At 44.0% G+C, this 22,056-nt stretch overlaps 1 protein-coding gene across 1 annotated transcript in view; it reads right to left on the bottom strand.

The window, feature by feature from the left end:
* Window positions 1-540: 540 nt before the first annotated feature.
* The window catches only part of DNTT (DNA nucleotidylexotransferase), a gene marked incomplete at both ends in the record, with an annotated part of 36,259 nt that continues 14,743 nt past the window's right edge, over window positions 541-22,056 (bottom strand). Inside the window, 7 exons of the mRNA XM_081233035.1 lie at window positions 541-627; window positions 2,748-2,831; window positions 9,595-9,840; window positions 13,359-13,467; window positions 14,541-14,673; window positions 19,985-20,108; window positions 21,342-21,413. Coding sequence (XP_081089161.1) covers window positions 541-627; window positions 2,748-2,831; window positions 9,595-9,840; window positions 13,359-13,467; window positions 14,541-14,673; window positions 19,985-20,108; window positions 21,342-21,413 — 855 coding nt within the window. The remainder of the gene's footprint in view (window positions 628-2,747; window positions 2,832-9,594; window positions 9,841-13,358; window positions 13,468-14,540; window positions 14,674-19,984; window positions 20,109-21,341; window positions 21,414-22,056) is intronic.

Below are 22,056 nucleotides of genomic sequence, written 5' to 3' on the forward strand. Positions count from 1 at the left end.
GTCAAGACTCAGTCCCCCTCCTCCAAAAGCTCCAGGAGGGACCCACAACCCCCTCTAGAATCTCTGATCTTCTGATTAAACCTGTTTTGCCCCTCAAGGTAAACCTGAAACTCTTTATTCTTTCATTTTCTTACATTTTCGTTTAAGAATAGTTTAAAATATTTGAGTGAAAAACAAAAGACTACACCATCTTGTGTTCTCCTATTTTTATTGGAAATATACAGTATTTCAGCTACATTGTGGGCAAAGTGGGCTTTGATGAGCTTTCCTGAGAACAAGCCACCAATTACAACACTGTTTTTGTGGAAAATGCATTGTGAGTTCTAAGTAACAGTCCCACAAATGGCCTATTAAAGCATAACCCATTACCAGGTGGGGCGTGATCATGTTTCCCAAACTATTTATTTCTAGAAGCAATCTGCATTTCAGTAAGACTTAAAGAATCCCAAACTTTCCTAAGGCATCTTTCATTATAATATGAAGCATAATTTATCTAACCTGAAAAAAAAAAAAAACAGAAAAGAAGTCGACAACTTTTTCCTAAGCATTTCTTTCCCATGGTTCGATGTAATCCAATCCCAGATGTGCAAAGATTTCTTCTTCACTTTCTGCTTTGAGAAATATCCTCTGAAAGCATAACAAGACATATGTGCATTCAGATATTTTTGTTAAGCATCTCAGTGCTGACACAGTGAAAATATTACTTGTAAAACTGTTTTGTCAAAATAAATTACTGCCCAAACACATTACCCTGCTTCTGAGGATAAAAATTCATCTTACCTGACTTCTGTAATTTTTGTATTTTCCCACCCCCAAAAACTTAATAAATTAAGGTTAAATTATGACAGCCTTACATATTCAACTAGAGGCGTTTGGTATTCTTCCTACTGATCTGTAGTTCTTTTTTTTTTTTTTTTTTGCGGTACGCGGGCCTCTCACTGTTGTGGCCTCTCCCATTGCGGAGCACAGGCTCTGGACGCGCAGGCTCAGCGGCCATGGCTCACGGGCCCAGCCGCTCCGCGGCATGTGGGATCTTCCCGGACCGGGGCACAAACCCGTGTCCCCTGCATCGGCAGGCGGACTCTCAACCACTGCACCACCATGGGAGCCCCGGATCTGTAGTTCTTAAACTCAGTTGTTCATTAGAACTACCTGAAGGAGTTTTTTTAAAAATGTTGAAAACTGAGCTATACCCCAGTCTAATGAAATCAGAAGCTCAGGAGAGGTCTTGTCATCCATCTGTTTAAGGGGTCTGGGAAATTCTCCTGTGCGGTCAAAATTACGTACTGCTGCCATTGGTAAGGAGGAAGGGTGATTATAGGATACGTGTGTGTGCTGGGTCCTCCTCCTGGCCTCCCACCCCTGCCCCGCTCCCACCAGGCTCCCACCCCATGGTCTCTGTTAGAGCAAGCACCACTTCTCCTCCAGCCCTTCTTGTTATAGCACAGCGTTGGGCCTGTAGGAGGCACTCGCTTATGTTGAACTACTTGTTACGTGTCAATTTGTAAGTCTTCCTACATCGTGTTATGTGAAGCTGTCTCCACTCACATGCTAGACAACTGAGGCTTTCCTGCCAGCATCCACAGCCCTCTCTTATGACAGTAGCACCTTGATTTTTCTTTGGGAAACCACCCTCCCTACTCTCAGTCTCTGAGGGTCAGGTGGGGCTGATCCCACCTCCAAGGAGGGGCACATGACCCAAGCCTGGCCAATAAGAGCCATGGAAAAGGGTTCAGGGATTGGCACATGGCCCAGGCCTGGCCAGTGAATATCAGCTAGGGCTCTTGCCAGAACTATTAGGAAAGAAGCTCTTTTCTGAAGGGATAGCTAAGCCAGAAGGATGGAATTCATAGGAATACGCTGCCTGAGAGTGAAACCAACACTGAGGGAAATTTGCGTGATCACCTTGATACAGCCACACCTGAAGTCCATGTTATTCCAGATGCTACAATATATAAGCCAAATTCTTTTTTTTTGCCATTTCCATTTTGTATTGGGTTTCTGACACTTGTGAGACAGCTCTAACTAAATACACCTCATTTAGACTATAAGCTCCTAAAGGGTAAAAGCCATTACTTCTGGTTATTTTGTGTCTTCTTCCTCCTCAGAGCTTAGTTTAGTGCATTTGATCACCGTAGGAGGAGTAGATCTTGGCACTTGTGGACTTAGTTGAATATTTAATTCTTCCTAATTCATACAGTAATCTATCATTTTGCTGAGGCAGCATTTGGACTACTGCAAGGCTAGCACACCAAGTGAGTCTCAGCTGGTGTGTGAGTCTAGCTGACTGCTCATCTACAGCTCAGGTCAGCTCTGTTGCTCTCCTTCTTGCAGTGGACTCTCATTAATGACCTATATGATCACTCAAAATGCTAATTCTCACTGCATCTGAGGGGTACTTGAGTGATATTTGTGATTTGGGGGGATCCTTGGTTTTCTTTGGAGTTACTCATTGCAAATACCAAGGATATAGCAAACTCAATTAATATTCACTGTTGGACTGGTTCTAGGGGCCCAACTAGCCCATCATCTTTGAGCCCAAAGCCTCTGAGGTGCATTCTGGGCCAGGTGGGGGCTATGCTCCCATCAAGATCTTTCCAGCTGCCCTCAACTGTGATCTGTGGGGACTGGGCACTCGGGGCAAAGGAAACTGAACCTGGACACTAAAATTAGTTCTGGAAAAGCACTCAGGGAGCCAGCCTTGGTGATGAGGATCAAAAAGGCCCATCTCAGGGAGACAGCTCCACCTTGGTCTTGTCATATAGAGCGTGGTTATCCAGCATCATCTTCCGGTCGTGTGTAGCGTAGCGCCGGAGGTCTCTCTCAAACTGCTGGATAAGAAAAATTAAAATAAATTACTATCAGGACTTCCCTGGTAGCGCAGTGGTTAAGACTCTGCGCTCCCAATGCAGGGGGCCCGGCTTCAATCCCTGGTCAGGGAACTAGATCCCACATGCAGGCCATATCTAAGGAGCCCACGTGCTGCAACTAGGGAGCCCGCCTGCTGCAACTAAGAACCAGTGCAACCAAATACATAAATAAATTTTTTTAAATAAATAAATTACTATCAAGTCTAGAATGTCTTCAGTATTATGTGTTTAGAGATATTTAAATCCCTATACAAGAAGTCCCCTATATACAAATGAGTTCCGTTCCGAGAGCACATTCGTAAGTCCAATTTGTTCGTTAAGTCCAGCAAAGTTAGCCTAGGTACGCAAGTAACACCATCGGCTATATAGTACTGTACTGTAATAGGTTTATAATACATTTCACATAAATAATACATAAAAAACAAACACAAAAAATAAAACATTTAAAATCTTACAGTACAGTACCTTGAAAAGTATAGTAGTACAGTACAACAGGTGGCATACAGGGGCTGGCATCGAGTGAACAGGAAAGAAGAGTTACTGACTGGAGGAGGGAGAGGAGGTGGGAGATGGTAGAGCTGAAGGATTGTCAGCAATAGGAGATGGAGGGCAAGCTGCAATTTCACTCATGCCTGACATTGATGGCACAGGTTCTGGTTCCTTGCTGGAACCAGATGCATGTTTGCATCTTTGAAAGTTCGCAGTTTGAAGGTTAGTATGTAGAGAACTTACTGTAATGAAATGTCTATCTCCACTAAACATTCTCCAAGCAATTTTCTCCCCCAGGGCAATAATCTACGATAACAAAGCTCCATGCTCACGTGCACACACTAGACTGTAAGCTCTGTGAAAAAAGGAACCTGATTTGTTCTGTTCATAAACATATTTCCTCCTCAAATGGCGCCTGGCACATAGAAGATGTATAGCAAATAGTTGTTGAATGAATAAATGAAGATTGTGAGGATTGTGTCCAAAATAATACCTGGTCCATAGTAAATGCTGGATAAATAATACTTGGTTTTGTTTTTTATTTGGAATATCACTCATATAAAAGAGGATGAGGAGTTAGGAGACCCAGAATCCAGCCTGGATTTTGTTCCTGTCTGGCTGTGCATCTCTCTGCAAGTCACCCAGCCTCTCTGAATCTCCGTTGGTCAAACAGGAGGGTGGAGGAAGTGCATGAGTAAGGTTCCCTCTGGCTGTAACATCCTCTCATACGAGATTCTGTAAAACTGATGGTCTGAGCCACCTGCCCCAGAGTAGCATCTCCTATGATCAGGGCGGGCTCGGAGGCTCCAGGGAGCAAAACCTGAAGGCTTAGATAGAGGACAGGGAAACCCTGGGAAAGGAGGACAATGAATGAAGTTGTCGTTGAGGTTAATTTTCCGAAGAAGCACAGATCTAGAAATGTTGTCCTTTCCACGTGGGATTAGGGAGCAAGGATGGAATCATTGCGCCATCTAGTGGCGAGTATGGGAAAGCTGGCGGAGACTGGGAACTGGCCTTCCTCACCTGGGTGTGTGAAGACAGACTTTCCAGCCAGAAGTTCTTTATAAGGGAGTGGAGGAGAAGCTATGGCTGTGGAAGAATCAGGGTGAAGCAGATTCTGGGTGCAGTAGCTGCTGGTCTGTGAAAGTACAGGAGTGTTACTTAGCACACGGCCTCCTACAGCCCTGAGCCACTTGCCTCCAGTCCCCCCAGCACTTAGAGCAACAGCTCCTCACACTGGGCGTGGGGGGAGGCTGGAGAGGATGGGGTAACAGGTGCAGTGAGAAGCCCCCCTTGGCTCCTCAGTTCTGTGTGGTGAGAGATCTATGCCTGGACTCTTCTGCTAAATCCTCAGGAGCATTTTTCCATATTCTGTTAGGAATTATAATGATGTCTTCCATTTGGAGGGTAATAATATTGATTCAACCAATATTTATTGAGCACCTACTATGTGACATGTGTGTTCTGGATGCTGGGAATATAACAGAGAACAAAACAATGATGTCTGCCTTGGTGAGGCTTGGATTCAACAGGGGACACAAATAAGACACAGTAACAGCATAAGTAAATTACATGATATGTTAAAAGGTCATGCTGCGTACAGCGTAGGCCTCATAAAGGAGGTAGGATCTGAGCAAGGACTTGCCCGAGGTGAAGGAGCTAGCCAAGTGGACTCTGGGAAGAGCACACCGTGCAGAGGGAACAGCTAGAACAGAGGCCTTAGGGAGGGGCAAGCCTGGCTAGTTAGGGAGAGAGCAGTGGGGAGGAGTTCAGAGAGGTGAGGGGGTGGGGAGACCACGCAGGGCCTCGTGCCCACTGTAAGGCCTTTACTCTGCGTTGAATGCGGAGCCCCTGCCAGGTTTTGAGCAGGAAAGTGACCCGACCTGACTTATGTTAGGACAGGATCACTCGGCTGTAGGGGGAAAGAGACCAGTCAGAACAGCTGTGGTCATAATCCGGGCAATGATATCCTAGATAATGTTTATGGAGAGCTTACCCTGTGCTGGGCTGATTTCTTGCTTTATATTAATTTCTGATCTGCTCTATTATCACTAGTATTTAACAGCTTCTAAAAGAGTCTAACAATACTTCTAAAAGAACAGTATTAAGTATACAATTAGCCTCAGAATTGTGTTAAGATGAAGGCTCTGTCTAATTTAATCCTCATTACAACCCCGTGAGGTTGGTACTGTTATTAGTCCCATTTTTCAGATGAAGAAAGGAGGCCCAGAGAGCCTAAGCAATTTACCCAAGGCCACACAGCCAATGATAGAGCTAGGACTCAGACTCCTGAATCCCGAAGCTCAGGTTCTTTACCCTGGAGAGTTCTGCCTTCTGCTTTACAAGCTCTTTAGTTTCTCTCAACAACCCTGTGAGATAGGCTGGGCAAGGATGGTGTCTTTTGTTTCAGATAAAGAAAGCTGAACATTGAGCAGGGGCAGTGATACTACAGACTGGCTGTATCACTGGTCACAGCACACTTCAGAGGTTGGCCCGTGCATGCTGCATACAGTTGTGCAAGTTGTGCACTGCAAAACTCTAGAGGGCGCCATTCACTGTGTAGTCTTTGTAAATATGCATGTTTCTTATGACAATTTTCTGGGAAATAGCAGTAAGGTATTTTAAGGAAGAGATGCTTTTTAAAGTTGGTGAAAGGGAGACATTTGGGCTAGTACAGAGGCTGGGGTAGCCTAGGCATCTAGCCAACATTGTCCATGTGTTTCCGGAGGAGAGAGTGTACATCCTCTAGCATCTGACACAAATGTGGACAATATTCTTGAAGGAATCTCAGCCAATAAAGTCATGCTGACAAACGGCAGATCTAGTTTGAAGAAATATGATTCAGAGGAAAACAAAAGCTTCTTTTGCTTGTTTTTTTAAACTAATGAAGTCCATACCCAGTCCAGAAATTGCACTGTACTTGGATGGTTCTAGAAAAACCTCAGCTTAATGTGTCCCAGTGGATGCATCCTACTCAGGAAATCTTTAGGGCACAAGATCCAAAGGAAGCTTTGTCAGCTTAGTAGACGAGACAACCTGGTAAGTTAATGACCCCAAACTGGGGTGAGATTAATAGGTGAAGGGGCTTAAGAACATTTCCCAGGTGCTGAAATCTTTGGGTTAAAAGGTGAAATTAAATTTCTCACCTACAAAATTTAGGGTGACCAGACCTAAACCTGGTCACCCACCAACATGTATCCACCTGGGGACAAAACACATCGCGTTCAGTGGTCACATAAGCGGGGGCGTAAAGATGATTACACAAGTAGCTACCATTTGCTGAGCCCTTACCACATTTAAACACACGCATCTCATTTAACCGATGGCAAACTTGGGAGGTGGGCGCCACTATTATCCACAATATAGGTGGGGCAACCAGGACTTGAAGAGGTTATAATTTGTTTAAAGTCACCCAGCTAAAAAGTGGGAGAGCTTAGTGCTCTGTTAGTGCCCCGCAGAGCCAATAACAGTAATTTCTGAGAACTCTTAGAAAAGAGAATAAAATGTGCTGAAGAGATGCCCATGTTAAAAACAAAGTGGACAAAGAACAACCATTTCTGCCAGCGAATCCTGACTGGCATGACCTTGTATAACTTTGGACTTCTTTTTGGAACTCTCCCCTTTCCCAACAGACTCTGTTCCCAAAGATGTATGTCTATTAAACAAAGTGCATTTATGATGTATTGCTTCATCAGCTTTCCTAATTTTTATGAATAAAAGATGCCAGCCAACGTTTTTGATTAGGGTAAGAAGCTCTAGTGCTGAGATCCTGTGCTGAAATGATTCCGGCGGAAAGCAAACACACCTGACATTTAACTCAAGGTTGAGGACAATTAATTTCTACGTCATTTATCATATAAAATCCTTTAACGACTCATGTCACTCAAAGCAACAGCCAACTACGTGGGAAAACAGTGTGGGGTATTAGCTGGGAGGGTGGAGCACAAGCTAACGGGACAAATCTCGGGCGCCATGTCTATGAATACCACATGATGGGAGCTGGGAGCTACCACTCGACCAGCACTGGCCCCGTGCCTGGTGTGGTGCTGGGGGCTTTGCCAGCTTCATCTCACTGGATCTCTGCAACCCAGGGAGGTAGACGCATTTTTGCCCTGACTTTCCTGATGGGAAAACTAAGTTTTAGAGGACACGGGGAACTTGACGGAGATCACCTAGCTGGTAAGAGTCACAGCAGGGGCTTGTGACCAGGTCTGGGATGAGCCAAATTGTGCCCTTAGCCACCAGACTGCTTTCTCTGCTTCCATGGTTCTCATATTTTAGCTGCGTCACCTGCAGGGTTCTTTCAAACACAAATTGCTGGACTCTTCCCCCAGAGTTTCTGATTCAGAAGGTCTGAGGTGGGGTGAAGAATTTACATGTCTAACCTGTTTCTAGGTAAGACTGATGCTTCTGGTCAGGGGATCTCATTTTGTGTGTGTGTGTGTGTTTTCAAAGCCTATGCAAGCCTTAACTTCTAGGTGGTATTGCTTCCCCTATATGCAGTCACCCAAGTCCTACTGATTTTACCACCCAAATAAGACTTGAGAGTCTTTCTTCATCTGCCCTTCCCCACCATTACTTTAATTTAGATCTTTCTCATCCTTATCTAGACTATTGTGTTAATCTCCTAGTCTAACTCAGTAGATGGTTCAGATCACTTAATAGTTTCCCTGTTACCTATAGGTTAAACTGTAAGATCTTCAACATTTATAATCCATCCCCACATTCTATTACCTGCCCACTTCCATCTTGTATTACATTATAAATCCCTTGAGCGTGGGGACCAGTATCTTTGTATTCCTTATAATATTGTGAACATGATAACTGCTCAGCCAATAGTTGTTGACTCAATGAATGAAGTAGGCAGGCTCTTGGCTTGACAGTTAAGTATACTTCTCTAGAATTAAAATGAATTACTCTGTGTAGTAGGAATAAGAAGATTATTTTATTTTCATATATTAATAATTCACATATTATTATTTTATGGTAGTAATGTCATACATTCCTCCAGTAATATTAATTTGAATTAATACGATTTTAAGCTATTACATGCAGTTGTTCTGAGTTTCTGTAGAATTGTCTTTTTTTTTTTTGCCCTCCAGAAGGGAATTAATAGAATTGAGACATAGCAAGAGCAGAAATACTAGGTTTTGGACATCCATTGTGGTACAAAATAAAAAATTAGCAGTCATTGACTCCTTGTTAGAAATTTGACTCCTAGTCAAAGATTTATAAACTTTACCTTGTGTAAATAAGTCTGTAATCATAATCATTTATGATGCTCAGAATATACCAATGATTCATGAGCCACTCTAAGGGAATCGTGTAACTGGTATAAATCTGTACTTGGTTTTGTTTTAATTTGCAACTTTTCTTCTTAAAGTCTTTTTTAATCTAAAGTTTTGATGGGTACATTGAAACACGGTAAAAATTATTGACATTTTTTAACAAAAATGTTTATATTATAAAAACAAGTTTCTTAGACTTATTAGAAGGGTAAGATTTCATGACAGATGAAATATTTAAGATATGCTTCATTTAATATATCAGTAAGTTTCACTAACTACATATTTTATACTAATTCATTTATTCTTTTTTTAAATTGAGGTATAGTTCACATACAGTAAAATTTACTGTTTTGTAGTGTACAATTCAGTGGCTTTTAGTATATTTATGAAGTTGTCCAACTATCACCAATCTGTAATTACAGAACATTTTTATCACCCCAAAAGAAATCCATGCTTGTTAGCAGTCACTTCCTTTTCTTCTCCACCTAACCCCTGGCAACCACTAACCTACTTTCTGTCTCTATGGATTTACCAATTCTGGAGATTTCATATGGATTTATACAATATGTGGCCTTTTGTGTCTTGGCTTCTTTCTTTTTTGTGTGTGTCATATATATTTTTTTAATGTTTATTTGTTTTCTTCTTAGTCATCCATTTTGTATGCATCAGTGTATACATGTCAATCCCAATCTCCCAATTCAGAGGGGATCTCATTTTGAGAATAACTGTTCTAAATGCATCTGTCTCACTTGACCATGTGCAGGTGGAATGCCCTGATTTAGAGATTTCTGGCCACTTCCCTCTCTCCTGTCCACCCCCTCCCCCTTCCTTGTCCATCTCCCCCCATCCCCACCCCCACTGCCATTGTCTCTCCCCTGGGCCCAGGTAGACCCAGTCTACCTCTTCTGGAAAGCTAAGACCGTCCCACGGATACAGGTAGCGCTTACCCGGGAGCCAGTCCAGCCCAGCAGGGCAAAGGCATATTGCTCGTAGGGGCACATGACCAGGTCCACACGGATGGCCTTCCAGGTCTTTCCTTCTTGTTGGATGGACTTGTCACTGTCCACTCTCTGATGGTGCAATTTTAAAATCAGAAAGCATTTTTGAAAATGATCTAAAGCATCCACTTGCCTGCTTGGCACCTTGAGCTTTTCAAATGTCGACTCCACAAGGTCATAGTATAAAAGTAATCCCTGAAAATAAACAGAAAGACGTCAGGAAGAGTCCCTGATGCAGAGGGTCAGAGATTTTATATTGAGCTCTTAATGAATGCTCTTAAAAAAAGCTTTGCAGATTTAAGCAAAACATGGGTGCGTTTTGTCCTTGCGTTGTGAGCCCACCTGGCGACACTAGCAGAGGGAGCCAAGGAGTGGGTGTGTTACACTCCCTCTGCAGCAGAGGAATTTAGCGATTAGAGGGGCCAAGCCAAGGCCACTTCATGGCAAAGCTGCCAGAGAATCTACTCCCGCAAGGTCTGACGGCAGACCAGTGTTCACAAACTTGCCGCGCTCCCTTATGTACAAGCCAACTTTGAACAAAAAGCCGTGCCGTTTCTATGCGGTTGTTCGGACTTAGTGTCCCTCCATATTATACTGATGACTAGGTCGACTTGACCCAAAAAGTTGTGGCTGAGGCTCAGCCGCGTTGGGGCCTGATGACTCACTCTTTCTAGGGAGCATTTTGAGATTGTTGCTCTGCCTGCCTCGGAGACTCAGACAAAATTGGTGGCACGTCACCGAACGTTGCCTAGTCAGAAAGTTACGCCCAGCAAGCTGCCATCCTCCAATTTATCTGCTCCGTGGGACTTCCTCACGGCACAGGGCAGATGTGGGGTAGGGAAAGGCAGAACTATGCAACTAATGCTGAATCTGAGTAGCAAATAAAAGAGCAAATAACCTGAAAATAATCTAGTTATAGCTATTAGGGTGTATGATTTGTTCTCGGATTCTTTAGGTCAGACATTCTCAAATATTATCATCAGACGCATTTGGAAGGTTTGTTAAAGCACAGTTTGGGAGGTCCTGTCCGCGGAGTGATTCGTGCGGGGGCTGGGGGAGATGAATTTGCATTTCTACTAAGTTCCCAGGTGGTGCTGATGCTTCTGATCTAGGGACCACATTTGGAGCATCACTAGTTCCATTTGCTATTGTTATTAGAAGCGCTTGGCACTTCGTGTGCAATCCACCCCCACCCCCAAGAGACATTGTTTCAATTCAACTCAACACTTTGAGGAGGGGATGCTTTTCCTTTTGCTGATCTCAGAAGAGGGAACAGTTGGCCTTTCAGTGCCTCTCCCAGAAAAGGTATGAGGAAGAACTGGCACCATCTGAAGCAGGGGTGGGGAGTGGGGGGATTGGGGGGAGTGCTGATGTCAGGAAGAGCCTCTGGTGCAGGAGGCAGATGTTGCCCTAGACAAATCTAACAACCAACTCCGGGAAGACACAATTCTGCTTTTTAATGAAACTTACTAAGATTAGTCAATATAGCAGCCTTTCATGTCAATTTGAATTATGTAAATCTGAAAAGCGAGCTATTAAAATATCAAAACAGTCTTACTTTGAAGCCAAATTTGTAACTTCCCTCCCCCCTTTAAAAAAATTCACAAAGCTGGCTTCCTAAAAGTTGTAAACTGTGTTTGCACTATTGCCACGTGGTGGTGACACTTTGGCTGGTCATAGACAGACGGGCCACCCATCAGGCACAAACCCAAACTACACCCAGCCAGCCCTCCCCTCTTTGGGGTGAATTGCTGGTGGCCAGTGGAGTCTTCTGGATGGCACCCTCCCCCCAAGATCAGTATTTCCAAGCTCTTTTCCTCCCTTTCTCCCACGGAGAGGTCTTCTACAAGGACCACATGTAGATTCATCTGATAGGCAACTGAAAACCATACCCATTGGCTGTTCATTCGTTCTGCAGGTGTTTTAAAACATCGTGTGTGTATATGCATATGTCGTGTAAGCCTGTGCTCGAGTGTGCCTGCATGAGATATAATCATTTTAATCTGGAAAGTGCAGATTTTGGTAAGAAAGGCAGGGGTGGGGAGTGAGGTAGAGGTGGAAGTTAACCATGATTCACAACCGAGGTGTTGGAGGGGAACAGCTGCTCGCGTTCTCCCCTGGGTCCCCTCACCCGGCACAGTGCCTGGCTCTCCGGCAGAGTTCAATATAGAGTCGTGCAGGAGAGATCATGACTACAGTCACTGTTTAATCGGCATTTATCAAGCCCTGCACCAAATGCCTTATCTAATTCTCTCAGTCAATCCTCCCATTAACAAATGAGAGAGGCTTGCTATCCCTGTTTCACAGATGAGGAAAGAGAAGCCAGGAAAGAGTCCCAGCTCCTACAGCCAGTACATGGCAGGGTTGCGCTTTTAAAATCCCGAATCTAAAACCTGCGTGCTTAACCTCTGCCTCCACCAGTGTCTGCCCATCTCTTTGCTTGGGGACCAGCAGTATGGCTGCCTGGCAGCCGAAGAAAGGCCAACGAAAATGAAGCTCCTTGTCCCCATCTCCTAACCCCATCCCATGTCGGGCTGGGACAGTCTCAGAGCATGGGGTGGGTGGTGACTGTATACCAAGGTCAAATAGGTCCCTCCTTGCCAGAGCCTCTGATGGGGGTCCAGGCAGCCCTCTCTCCACCCAGGCTGTGGCTGGCAGAGCCCCTCAGGGTGCTGTCTGTCCATGAGAATCTTTCAGCTTTCCTGCTCGAGCGGAGAAGTAGGGCCAGCCTAGGTTCGGCTGACTCTTTCTCGTCCAGCATTCCCCTGGCTCAGCCTATGGTGTTCACGCTCAGAGCTCCTGGCCATCTGGATCCCTGCTCCTGAGAGAGAGAGAGGGGCCTCGTGGGTGAATTTGGATCTGGTTCCAAAGTTGGGTCTTCAATTCTGGTACTCCTGGCACCAGGGTTGTGTGTTTCTTAGACTAACTGTATCTGAGGTCTTCTTTCTCCTGTGTGTCAGGGAAATTTGTCCACACCCAGAAGATGCTAAATCACTCAGGAAAAATGAAGCTGTGCTGGAAAAACACCAGCCCCAGCCTCCTCAAGCCACCAGGCCTACGGGGTCCTGGGGAAGGGCACTCTGGTCTCCTCAGAGCTCTCACTGGGGTTGGGCAGGAGTCAGGGCCCTGCAGGTGTCTCTGGCCGCAGGGTCTTCCTTAGTTCCCTCCACTGGGCAATATGCAGCCCGGGGCAAATCTGATCTCAGTGGGTGGGGGCTCCTGAGCCATGACCTCTGCTGGGCCCAGCTTGCCCTCGTTAGCTCACTTCTCCCCATCTCAGCACAAAGTCAAGGTGGTTATTGACCAACATAGAGATCAAGGCAGCCCCCACACCTCTTGGGCTGATTTTATCCTAGTCTTAGCCCCTCCGCTAAGCTTGCTCTACCCTGGTTCACACCTCCCAGGTCTTCTCAGCACACGCTGTTCGTTTTGTTTAGGGCTCTGTTGCCTCCGCACATCCAACACAGAGACAAGCTGCCCTCGGCCCCTTTGGTAATGGGACGAGTGTGTATACACAAGCTCACAACCCGGACTCTAGGACCCAAAGCAGGTAAGTCTCACTGCATGTCACTGGCACTGTGTAAGCTGTTGCAAACAACTGAGAATCAGTTAGATGATCATTACACATTTACAAGGTCAATAGTGTGCCAAATTCAACGGTATTAACATAATTCTTGAGTGTCCAAACATCTACTTACGATCTTTCTTCTTACCTTTCTTTCCCATAAGTTTATCACTTTAGGCAAAAGTCGTTGCTCTTCATTCTCTGTTGATCCTGGGCTGGTAATTAAAAAATCTACATCATGCCCAGTCTTCTTATGCCTGATTTTAAAAATTGTATAAAATTGAAATAAATTAGATTTTTAGCTCTCAATTTTAAAAAGTCACCTGTGTTTCTATGCCCCATGCTTAAGGTTTGCAACACAAAATGCTCATGATGTATTTTCTAAACAAAAGATCCTTGGTTACACAACTCTCCTCCTTGCAAAATAAATTTATGACACAGAAAAATTTAAAAATCATATACGGTACATATATGATTATGTACATGTGGGTAAAAATGGCAAAGATTATTTCTTCTCCACACCCACACATGCACACACTCCCACACAGCAGAGACAAGCTGGACAATAAGCAAACCAAGAATTATATTCACGTAATATGAGATAGGGTTCTTGGAATTATGACATAGACTAAGGGCATTTTCTTGGATTTGATCTTTCTTCCCACTTTCTCCGTCACCTCCACAGCCAACAGCCGCCATGTAAGAGGACCACGGGGAGAGATGGAGAAGGGTGTGGGAGGGAAGGAGTCTCTTTCTGAAATGGGGCTTCAATATCCAAAAATTGCACACATCTCTGTGAAGAGTTTATTTATTTACTCATTGACACCACCAATATTTCTCGAGTGCCTACTGTGTGCCAGGCACCACGCACTGGCTCTCACTGAGCACTAAGCTCCCAAACCTTAGTGGGGAAACACGCATACAAACAATACAAACAAATTACTTGACAGCTGTCCAGGGAGAACTGAGGAGGGGTGCCTCACCCAGCATGGGGAGGAGAGAGTCAAGGAAGGCTTTCTGGGGGAGGTGGCATCTGAATTGAAGCTTAAAGGATGAGGAGAAGTGAGCCAGCTGATAAGTTGAGGAAAACAAGTCCAAGCAGAAAGGTGGGATGGAGCAAAGTCACAGAGGCAAGAAAGAGCTCCGTGTGTGCTGAGAATGACAAGCCACTTGGGGTTGCTGGAGTGAAACATGAGGTGCAGGAGATGAGGCTGCAGAGAGAAGCTGGAGCCAGACCCCTGAAGGCCTTTTGTGCCAAAACTCCTGAGCACGGGGAGCCACTGAAGGTGTTAGAGAAGGGGAGGTAAAAGCAGCTGTCATCATTATTTACCTCCGGAATCCTCCCGTCATGGTGATGAAGGCGTCAGGCATAAATGCCCAGACGGCCTCTTTAACCAGCACATCGACTGCCTCTGCTTCGGCCCTGGTCACACGGCTGACAAGGTCTTCATAATAGAGGAATCCTGAGAGGCCATTGGACAGGTCAATGGAGAAAGGGACATGTCTCGTGTGAAGTGACCAGCCCTCAGTGAGAGGGGATTCGTCCCCACATAGAGCTAACGTGGTCACAGACATCAACGCCAAACTGTTCCACAGAGACCAAGTGATCTGCATTCTCTTGGTTGTGAATTTTTCACGTTAACAATGGCTCTTCGCTTTCTGACTGAGAGACTTAAAATTTCCTGACTAAGGAAGAGGCAATATTTCATATCCTAGAATCAAGCTGTTCAAATCAGACTTCCTATCGAAGAACCAGCCCTCCTGATCAATAAGCTGTGCCCTATTATTTTAAAAAGATAATGCATAAAGATTTGGGGTGGGAAGATTTGGGGTTGCACCATTATAGATGAATTAAAGAATTGAAGTCAAGAATAGGAAGGTGGGGGGCTTCCCTGGTGGCGCAGTAGTTGAGAATCCGCCTGCCAATGCAGGGGACACGGGTTCGAGCCCTGGTCTGGGAAGATCCCACATGCTGCGGAGCAACTAAGCCTGAGCGCCACAACTACTGAGCCTGCGCTCTAGAGCCCGCAAGCCACAACTACTGAAGCCCGCGCACCTAGAGCCCGTGCTCCGCAACAAGAGAAGACACTGCAATGAGAAGCCCGCGCACCACAACGAAGAGCAGCCCCCGCTCGCCACAACTAGAGAAAAGCCTGTGCGCAGCAACGAAGACCCAACACAGCCAAAAATAAATAAATAAGTAAATTTATTTAAAAAAAGAAAGAGGGCTTCCCTGGTGGCGCAGTGGTTGAGAGTCCGCCTGCCGATGCAGGGGACGCGGGTTCGTGCCCTGGTCCGGGAGGATCCCACATACCGCGGAGCAGCTGGGCCCGTGAGCCATGGTCGCTGAGCCTGTGCGTCCGGAGCCTGTGCTCCACAGTGGGAGAGGCCACAACAGTGAGAGGCCCGTGTACAGCAAAAAAAAAAAAAAAGAATAGGAAGAGGGTAGATTTGCATCTGAGGAGAGTCGGAAAATGTCTCTGGTGGTCTGGCTTATTGCTTCTTTGTCTGACCATCACGAATAAACGAAAGCTCGGACAGAGTGGTCATGACGAAGAGTTGTTCTAAGGACTCGGTTAACCCCACAGCCCCACAGAGGGAGGCGTGGTGCAGAGGAGTAAAGGAGGTGGGAGCTTTACCTCCAAGAAGTGGGGTAAAGCGGAGGAGGGGAGGGGAGCAGCGTGCAGGAGAGATCCATAGAGCCGGAGGGCCTTCTAGCTATCCTTCCATACAAGGCACTGCTCTCTTCCCTATGACCCACAAGAGGGAGGCGTTCCAACTCTGCCTGAATCTTTCTAATAATGGGAGGCTTTGGCTCCTCCAGAAGCTGCCCATTTCCTAATTGTAAGGTCTTTTGAGGGCAGTTCTTTCTATTTTTTTCCCAGCTTTATTGAGGTATAATTGACAAAAATTGTATAAATTTAAGGTGTACAACACGAGGTTTTGATATATGTACACATTGTGAAATGGTTACCACAATTGAGCTAATTAGCATACAACGGAATATTATTCAGCCTTAAAAAAAGAAGGCAGTCTTGTCATTCACAACAATGTGGATGAACTGGGAGCATTACGCTAAGTGAAATAAATCAGACACAGAAAGACTGGTATTGCATGATGTCACTTATATGTGGAATCTAAGAAACGTCTCTTAGAAGCAGAGAGTAGAATAGCAGTTACTAGGGGCTGGAGGGTTGGGGCAGTGGAGAGATGTTTGTCAAGGGGCACAAAGTTTCAGATACGCGGGATGAATAAGTTCTGGAAATCTAACGTACAGCATGGTGACTATAGTTAACAATACTCTGTGGTATACTTGAAATTTGCTAAGAAAGTAGATCCTACTTGTTCTCACCAAAAACAAAATGGGGGGGAGCATCAAAAGTTCTTTTTTTTCATGAGCTTAAGTCTACCTCCTAGCAGTTTCACCCATCACTGCTCTCTGGAAAGATGTGGAGCCACCATGTTGGTCCTTCTCACCTCCAGGATCATGGGAGGGAGGAGGCAGGAAGGCCATTTGGCTAGAGCATCACGGTCACAAAATTCTCAAATTCAAACTTCCCATGTTATCTCTAAATAAGGACAGTTGCAGAATCATATTGGCGGGACCAAGAGAAGGTAATGTTCACACTAATACAACTATAAACTGTGCCCAATACCAAACCACACAGCTTGTGGAACACTATTGTTTTTTATATCAATCCTAAAACTCTCTCTCTCTCTTTTTAAAATAAAGTCACAAGCACAGGGAGATCAGCTAGGTGCTTTGTGACCACCTAGAGGGGTGGGATAGGGAGGGTGGGAGGGAGACGCAAGAGGGAGGGGATATGAGGATATATGTATATGTAAAGCTGATTCACTTTGTTATAAAGCTAACACACCATTATAAAGCAATTATACTCCAATAAAGATGCTAAAAAAATAATAAAATAAATAAAGCCACATTTTTATTGCAATATGGCCATTTTTGTGTGTGGGGCATTTGATTTAAAAAGCAATGCTTTCAGGGGGTTGCTGTGCAATGGGTACAAAGTCTCAGCAGAGATCTGCTGTGCGTCATTGTGCCTTCCACACAACACTGCATTAACAGTACTCTATTGCACACGCAAAAATTCATTAGTAAATGTGATGTGGATCATAGACTTCAATGCAAAAGTTAAAAAGGATCAGGGTTCTGAAGGAAAACAGGAAAATATCTTTATGGTGTTGAGGGTAAGCAAATATCTCTGAAACAGAGCAGGGGCGTGGGGGCACTAACTATAATGAAAAGATTGATAATTTGGATTTCATTGAATATAAGAACGTATATTCATCGTAGGACATTATCAAGCAATGAAGAAACACGCTACCAACTGGGAGAAGATATTTGCATTTTATGTATCTGACACAGGGCTGGTGGGGTGTCTGCTAGAGCTAAATCAATAGACTATTCAGCCTCTGACCCAGCAATTTCACTCCTAGGTGTATGCACAAGAGAAATGAGGACATATATCCACAGGTACAAGAATGTTCATAGCCAAAAACTGGAAATAATTCTAATGTCCATCAACAGGAAATGGGTGAATAAATTATGATACCAATTGAAGAAAAATTGCTAAGAGGGTAGATCTCATGCTGTGTTCTTACCATATTTAAAAAAATCAATTTAATAAAATTAAACAAATAATGTATAAATGTGAAAAAAAATGAACAACAATGCTCCACTTGGCTCTTTTTTGATACAAAAATTTCATCATGGCTGATATTCACAGTACAACTCATTTGGTAACCATAAAACTCCTGTGCTTATTCAGGATGTACCTAAACCAAAAGTCATGATTAGCAACAATTTCTTTAAGGACATATGCAGGTATCAGGAACAAACATGGGGATAGTTTAATAATTTGTTGACACCCATGAAAGCAACTTAATTGGCTTTCCTTTTGGGTATGGTAGGAAGGTGAACTTATTACAAGAAACTTATTACCCTGTACAGTGTTACATGTGTGCTGTTATATTTCAGAAACCAATGTGGCATGTGAATCCTCAAGCCTCAGGGAATTAAAACCAAGTATGATTAGAAGTAAAACTGAATCAGGGTTTCACCCCTGGATCGTACTTTCAACATGTTCAGTTAGCTTACCCTTGGCAAAATGCTAAACTATTCCCATTGACAAGTCCATTCATTGTAGCGCTGCTACAAGGGATACATAAAGCCTGGGTTTTTCAGCTATAAGTATGATAGGAAGGTATTCCTTGAGTTCTACATAAAACAAAAGCATTAAATAGTCGGATGGCCATCACTGATGGATTGAGAGAGTAATAACTGCTTCATTCATCTGTCTGGAAGAGCCCAAATAGGAAGAGAAAAATCCAGTTTACAAAGCTGGGGAATTGGGAGCTACTTGGATCTCAAGAGCATTCGGTGTCAGTTGATAAAGGTTTTCATCTAAGGGAAACACGGCATTGCCTCCCACTTTCTCTCTATGTGTTGACAGCCCTTACTATCATTCTGAGCCATGTTTAATACCTATGTATATTTTAATACTTTTGTATATATTTCTATGGCATCTCTAGAGCTGGTGTACATCACACTTATTAAGTGTGCATTTTCAGAAGCCCAGAATATGAATATGGGTCTTTTTTTTCCTTAGGCTCTTTTAGTTCCTATGTGGCATCTTATAAAGCTTATTAGCAATTTTTCGGAGGCTAGCAACTTTATGAAGTTGGGGAATTCTATGGTAGCGTTGATGTGAACCACCAAGAATTGATTTCTTCCTCTCCTCTTGCTTGTTTCTTTTCATCACTTAAACAGAAGATAGCTGTTTTCTTTTCTTTCTGGTCTCCTCTTGTAGAAGATTCCCTTATTTTCATATGATTAAAAATGTTGATGACGTCCTCATTCTTTGTAACTCAGAAGCCATAGTGCTCAGAACTGTGGCTGTGACTTCCTTTCAAATCCCAGTTATATTGTATTTCTATTGCATATTAAAAATAAACATTTAAATCATACAATTTTTGACCCTATTTTTTGACATTTCTTGATTGAAAAAAATATACCAGGACCCTCCATAAATAGAAGTGACCAAGCCACCTTCAACCTCCGTGAGGCCCTGCCAGGCTTTCAGATGCCTGTCTCTACACTCTTCTGGGTTAAGGAGTCCTGGTTGGGTAGATAAACCCCTGTCTAGATTTACACCATTTCCCTTCTATGTCCTGGTGTCTTACAGTTTCTAAAGCAGATCCGTATTTGTACCAAGCAACAGCTCTAGTTCGTTGAAATATTCTTTACTCCAGCCCTCCAGGTCAACTTTCTGTCTTGGATTCCTCACCCATACCTCTTACCCAGCCAGGACCCAAGTATCTGGAAGGGTCAGTTCAGTAAGAACTAGATCAATGGTGTAACCAGGTTTGACAGCGGAATAAAGGAATGACAACAACCCTCATGCAGGGTATATTTGCTCTGTGCCAGGCTAAGCACTTTGCCTCCAAGATCTGATCTATTCCCCACTTACGTACCGATGTTACCTCCCTTTTACAGATGAGGTAACAAAGGCTCAAAGATTTTAACTAACTTTCTCAAGATCACACGACTGGATAGTGCCAGAGCCAGGATTTGGATCCAGGTCTGTCTGATTCCAAAAGCTTGGGCTTTTAGCCATAGCATGAAAAGAGGCCAAACAAGAGACCAGCTCACCAAGACTGGAGTTGACGTATGAAATACAACAGACAGATCCCTACCACAACCTGACCAGCTCACGGCAACAACATGAGATATTTTTAGGAGAGACAATTCACCTGCTTTCTGCATTTTTGTGAACTTCAAGGTTTTGTCCGACCTTATTTTACTCAGAGATCTGAACCCCATTCTGAACCATTTCTCAGATGTCTTCAATCCCACTCCAAATACAGAAGTAAAGAGCTGAAACAAAGGGAAAGGCATGCCTTTAGTTTCTAAAACAATCATTACGTCAATGAAATGATACTTTTCAAGGTCAAGCGATTAAGAAAAGATGTAAACAAATCTCTGACCTAGTTCCTCCTGAATATGACAAGCAGGTGGGCAGTGGTAATTTTTCAGAGGCATTTCTATTTCAGGAGGGTCCCTTCCTGACATATGTTACTACTAAACGAAGCAGAAGTGAGAAGCCAGCTTCTGGCACTGCCTAGGGCTTCCAGATATCCAGTAAGGATTGCCTGCACTGTCAATGCGTGACAACAGGGATCTGTACCCAACCCTTTGCCAAGAGTGTCTTACACACACTCATGCATGTTCACCCTCACAATTTAAAGAGGGATGCACGTGTAGGTTGCATAAATTCTCCACCATCACGCAACTGGTAAGTGTCAGAGCCCAGACTCCACCCAGTCTGTCTGCCCTCTGAGCCTGGCCTTCTGCCCTCGACCACAGTTTAGCCTGAGCATCACTTCTGAACCCAAGGGATTGGTAGGTGGAAGTCTCTGGCCCCTGCAACTCCAAGGTAGGGAACATTGGGAGGTAACAAACCCTGCTTCAAAGTAGACAAGGATTCAGTGAGGAGCAGGTTTCTTAAAGAACAGGTTTGTTCTTTAAGAGTAGGTTTGTTTTGTCCCACAGTCTTAGTGTACCCGGGAGTGACAGAGTCTTGGGAGGTAAGGTCATTTGTATCTCACCATAGCATGGCAATAAGCTCGAGCACCCATATTTACTTAGGCATCTCCTTCCTAGACCACTGCTATGGACTGAATTGTGCCTCCTCCTCCCAAATTCATGCATTGAAATCTTGACCTCCAGTGTGATGGTATCTGGAGATGGGGCTTTTGGGAGGTAATTAGGTTTAGATGAGGTCATGAGGTGGGTCCTCACGATGGGATTAGTGCCTTTATAAGAAGAGACACCAGAGAGTTTGCTCTCTCTCTGTGCCATGCGAGGACACATTGAGAAGGAGGCCGTCTGCAAACCAGGAAGAGAGTCCTAACCAGAGCCCAACCATGCTGGCACCCCAATCTCAGATTTCCAGGCTCTAACTGTGAGAAAATAAATATTTGTGGTTTAAGTCACTCAGTCTGTGACATTTTATTATGGTATCCCAAGCTGACTAATACAACCACTTAGAATAAGTAATAGGATTAACTGAAAACCCATTTTTGATAAATACATATAAAAATCACGTACTTTGAAGGACTGATATCGTTCATCGTTTAACACAGCTTTAACTTCAGAACTTTCTCCATCTTCAATAATTTCCTGCACGAACAGTTGAAAAATATATTACATTAGTGATGTTAACTGCAGTCTAAGAGTTTCCAATCCCCAGATCTAGTAGCTTAATTTTTCATGAAATACACCTGTTGTATACAGGATAGTTCCTTAGCTGATCTGGAGAAAACAAGACATTTCCTGCTTGAAAAATCTCAGGTTATTATATTTCCAAGGACCCCTTTACAATCCTCAAGGAGGAAGGTACAAAATGATTAGGGTCCGAATCTACAGAACACCAAACCAAAAGATTCACTGACAAAGGTGTGTCTAAATATTTGAGATAGTCTTCTTTTCGATTAATATAAACTAGCTGAAACAAGAGGACTTTTCATCTGAGCTGGTTAATTTTGGACCCACTGAAAAGCTAATCCGGGTTCAAGCCCTTATGATGTCTAGCTCAGAGCCACCCAACATCTTCTAAATAGAGCTGGGATTATTTCCCTTGAATAATTTACCTCGAGCTTGACTATATTGAAACTTACTCTTGGATGACCAACTTGCCTTGCCAGGGAACCCTTAAACATCATTAAATAAATAACTAACCATCCCTGGCTCTCTTCTTAGAATATACAGGAAGAGATGCAGAATCAGCTTCACTGCCCATCACACCCACCACCATTCTGGAGAG

The sequence above is a fragment of the Mesoplodon bidens genome, assembly GCF_964165515.1.
Source record: "Mesoplodon bidens genome assembly, chromosome: 1".
NCBI lineage: Eukaryota > Metazoa > Chordata > Mammalia > Artiodactyla > Ziphiidae > Mesoplodon > Mesoplodon bidens.